At 34.0% G+C, this 4,092-nt stretch overlaps 1 protein-coding gene across 2 annotated transcripts; it reads right to left on the bottom strand.

The window, feature by feature from the left end:
- Positions 1–2,095: 2,095 nt before the first annotated feature.
- LOC111404155 lies at positions 2,096–3,793 on the bottom strand. 2 transcript variants are annotated; one of them, XM_023032918.1, is made up of 4 exons: positions 3,392–3,793; positions 2,722–2,832; positions 2,509–2,589; positions 2,096–2,415 (listed from the first exon to the last, which is right to left on the bottom strand). In XM_023032918.1, the coding sequence occupies exons 1-4, from the start codon at positions 3,635–3,637 to the stop codon at positions 2,326–2,328; spliced, it is 528 nt and encodes a 175-aa protein (XP_022888686.1). In that variant the 5' UTR covers positions 3,638–3,793; the 3' UTR covers positions 2,096–2,325. The 2 variants fall into 2 exon arrangements, with proteins under 2 accessions (XP_022888686.1, XP_022888687.1); XM_023032919.1 differs by having other exon boundaries at positions 2,098–2,406; positions 3,392–3,786.
- Positions 3,794–4,092: the final 299 nt, after the last annotated feature.

The following is a 4,092-nucleotide window of genomic DNA, read 5'->3' as shown; positions in this document are numbered from 1 at the left end:
GTATAACCATTGCAACCATCTAAATCTCACGTGATTTAGATTTATCTCCAAAGTTGGGTATTGAGTACATAGTCCAATGGGCTGATTTCCTCTAAATACCCAACACAATTGGGTCACATCAATTGTGGTGTGGATTTATAATTCTTCAATATCGAGCTTTAGCCTATGAAGTTAAACGGGCCTCGATTTTTCATCATTGCCTAGGGGATTTGGGTATCACTTACTAAAATACCCAACAGTATGGTAGAGACTTTCTGATACAGTATAGCACCAAATGCCGTATTAGAACAATCCTTCCTAATTCATCTTACTATAATCTTATCTATTGTGAAATTTCTCTAATCCAAGAAACTGACTTAAATGCGCCAGATACAATTAAAAGTATAAAAAAAGTGTGCAACACTTGATTATGTTGAATGAGATATCTCACTTCTCAGTTCTTCCTCACTCTCACACGCCTATACACTCTCTTGACCGTCCACCGAAAATAACAACAATAGTAAATCCCTTTACACGAAAACAATCTCTTATTGTGCATTGTACTCAACATAAAAAGAGGTATAATACGATTTTTAGTTTTAGATCTTTTTTGTCATTTATTTATATAATTATTCCAATAATTAATCCAAAAATATTAAAATTTTAGTGCTTAAATTTGAATTTAAGTAACAGATCATGTTTAGCCCATTAGAGGTGCAGTAGACAAATACCAATAATGTTGTGCAGTTAAGATTAGTGATATTAATTAGAGAATAAGCAGCTTTTTAAGTACTATAAAAGCATAATTAGATTTGGTGCTCCTTACCATTTGAGCAAAAAGTAAAACGTAATTGGGAAATTACTTTTTTTATTATTTATTTATAAGCAGGTCTTCATGGAATATTCCAATATGACGTCAATTTTGAATTAATAGATAAAAGAGTCTGATGCAAAATATATATATTTGTTAATTTTTTGCTTTTACAAGTACATATTGGCCGTCACATTTTCATATTTTACAGAAGAAATATTATATATTTCTGAGTCCTACTCTACGAGAGAAACTTTCGTAGGACGGTCGCAGGGTTCGCCACCTCGATAGGTAGCCCATAGATGACGCCTCGACATTGGGCGATCACACCACATGACCGAAGTTTCTCTCCTACTCTCGTAGGGCGATTACAAGGTGCGCCACCTCGACGAGCGGCCCATAAATGACGTCTTGACATTGGACGATCGCACCACGTGACCAAAGTTTCTCTCCTACTCTACTCACGTTAAAGACATTCGAAATGAGAACTTTCTTGGTGATGGGATACCACCCAGTGTTAATTCTTATCTTAATTAAATATAAGATCGAAAATACAAATCTTTCTTTGCAATTCTGTTAGTTCAAATTCAACTACTTGTGGCAACTGAACTCCTTTATTGTGCGTTAAGGAAATATATCATAGTTTTGGTCTCTTTGGAGCATAAGCCCAATACGGAACCAACACTAAAAGCTTTAGCTTTGTCTTGTTCTGTCTTCTTCAATTAATCCAAAGTCAACAACTACTTTATTGTCTTGGTTGCAAATTCAAAAAGAAGAAACATATAATTGCTGGTAGTTGTAGTGGTTAAACCGGCTGCCTTTCTTTATACTTAAAATCATTTATTCATATTCAAAACAAGCAATGATATGATCGTGCAAGTTTAGATTTCAATGTTAAAGTTCACAAAATAATGGCATAGGATAACTTGTCATTGCTTTATTGTTCTTGCACTTACATTAATGATGTTTAAATTTAGATGTAGACAGAGAAGCACCACATTCATCATATAGAAATGTAACCTGATTCAGGTAAATTCATTGTGCATTATAGGATAGAGACGTGCTTTGCCTCCTAAACAAAGTATCCAACATATGACAGATATTTTCAACAATTCTACTTACTCTAATCATGGGAGCTTATAGCAAGTATCGAACCAAAGGCCAACATTCCAGAATTTAACAACTACATCCATTTACTTTCAGAAAGCACATTGTGCAATGAAAATCGATTCTGGCTTGGGGGGAAGAATATAACCACGAAATGTGTAAATGAATCGACAAAACATGAGACAGGGCAACTAGAGAAGTACACAGAAAAGGAACACTAGATTAGAAGAATTCGTACGTGAGACCCGTTTTAGTTACAAATCAGTTTATAGTGGAAATTTGTCTTCCTAAAACTAGAAACCTTCCTTCGAAAACTAAACAAACAAACAAGAAAAACCATAGAATACAACCAAACCCACAAAAAACAACACATATAAATAGAAATTTCATGCTTACATACATCACGCAAATCTAACTAGTTGTGAAAATTAGGCTATGTTCACTGTCTCTATGTTTTTGCTCAGCTCCTCCAACTTCTTCATCCTCAATTTCTCACTTTCACTAACCAGCTGCATATTCTCAAATTCAAACCAGCAGTAGTAAGAATAATCGTTCAAGAACCCAAAATGATTACAGTTTAAAATTGCTAAAGATTTTAAGATTCGGCTCACCTCCATCAATCTAGTAATCAGCTGCACTTTTTCCTTGTTCTTATCATTGAAAGCCTCGAGAGCTTCTTTGTACTCTTTTTCCTTTTAAAATCAGATGGTTTATGTTGAATTTAATTAGCCAATAAATTGGAGTACACGAATTAAATTGTCTTTAAACAACATAAATGTCATCATATTTGTTAGATTTCTTGAAAGTAGTGGTAGATATTATACCTTCTTCTGGCAAGTCTGTCCAAGTGGTTTTAATTCCTTGTTCACGGTATCAATTTTCTTCCTAACAACCGCAACTTCTTTCTTCATCGGATCCGCTAGCGCCTCTAGTTCCTGGTCATTAATTTACAGTTCATTCAAGAAAGTGAATAAGGGCATCTGTTAATTTTCCATCTAATTATTAAAATCATATATTCAGGGGATTCATTTCAGGTACTTCACCCAATTCAAAGACAAGTTCAGATTTATCATTTTGGATGAATCAGATATACAGATACAAGACATAAAACCAGAAAATGGCTAGTTTAAAGGGTTGATTAATTAGTTTATAAAGTGATAAAATAAACTCCATAAATAACAAGAAACCCAAGAATTGTATAATAAATCCTGCAAAAGCAAAAATGTCCTCGCAATTATTTTGGGACTAAAGTGAAAGGACAGCCTTTTCTTCTAAGAAGACATCAGAAATTTTGAAATCAAGGTTTTATTCAATGGATAAGCTCTAATTTCATTCTCCAACCTGAATCTCAAAATTAATTTAGTAAAGTTTATAAAGTTTAACAACTAATAGTTTGGAACCCACGAAAAATTATGAAATACCCACTCGTAATTTCGAAAAAATTAATAATCATCATAAGAAACATATAAAAAATTAAGGTTTGTTTGTTTTTACCTCACGGATTGTAGCCAAACGCTTAGTTTCTTCTTCAATACGACCCAACTGTGCTTGAACTCTCTCTTTGACCTCAAGCTTCTTCTTCTCAATCTCCTCCTCCTTAGCCCTAAAAGTGGAAAGTGCAGATTTGGTCATCTCTTCGTCTTCTTTTGATAAGGTTCCATTGAAACTCAGACTTCCTGATATCTGGACAGATTGTGTGAGAGAGAGTTGGCTCTCTAGTGTCCTCTGAGTTTGAGTCATTTTTCTCCAAGGGTTGCACAGAAAACCCTTCTTCCTTCTTGAATTCTCCTCTTTATCGAGAGCTTCTTTTCCAGCCTTCTTTTTTCTCTCTCTTGCTTTTGCTTTCAGGATGATGTGTGGTGTGCGGGTGGGGTTGTGGGGTGCTTATGAACGAGGCAGGCAGGCTGGCTGGCCTGACGTTTAAAGTTGTCAGGCCAGCTTAGCCAAACTCCATGACCCACAATACAAAATTGAACCAATATCTTTTATACTGAAATTAAAATTAGATTTTTAATATATTTTAATAAAAATTGATAGAATGTGTGAAGTAGTGAGACTCATTAAATATGTGATTAAAATTAATTATTAACTTTGACTTAAATTGAAATTCGAACTTTAATCGATACCAAACAATGACTAAATACGATTATACATTTTTATTTTTATTTTTTTCCTTGAACATATATATATCGAGT

The sequence above is a fragment of the Olea europaea genome, chromosome 11 (assembly GCF_002742605.1).
Source record: "Olea europaea var. sylvestris chromosome 11, O_europaea_v1, whole genome shotgun sequence".
Taxonomy (NCBI): Eukaryota; Viridiplantae; Streptophyta; class Magnoliopsida; order Lamiales; family Oleaceae; genus Olea; species Olea europaea.
This window is presented reverse-complemented; position numbering and strand designations above follow the sequence as displayed.

Excerpts from the sequence above, each read along its gene's own strand:
- LOC111404155 (XM_023032918.1), bottom strand. The coding sequence starts at position 3,637 with ATGACTCAAACTCAGAGGACACTAGAGAGCCAACTCTCTCTCACACAA. Across the intron at positions 2,833-3,391 it reads GTTTGGCTACAATCCGTGAG|GAACTAGAGGCGCTAGCGGA; the intron begins GTAAAAACAAAC and ends ATTAATGACCAG. Across the intron at positions 2,416-2,508 it reads TGATTACTAGATTGATGGAG|AATATGCAGCTGGTTAGTGA; the intron begins GTGAGCCGAATC and ends TTTGAATTTGAG.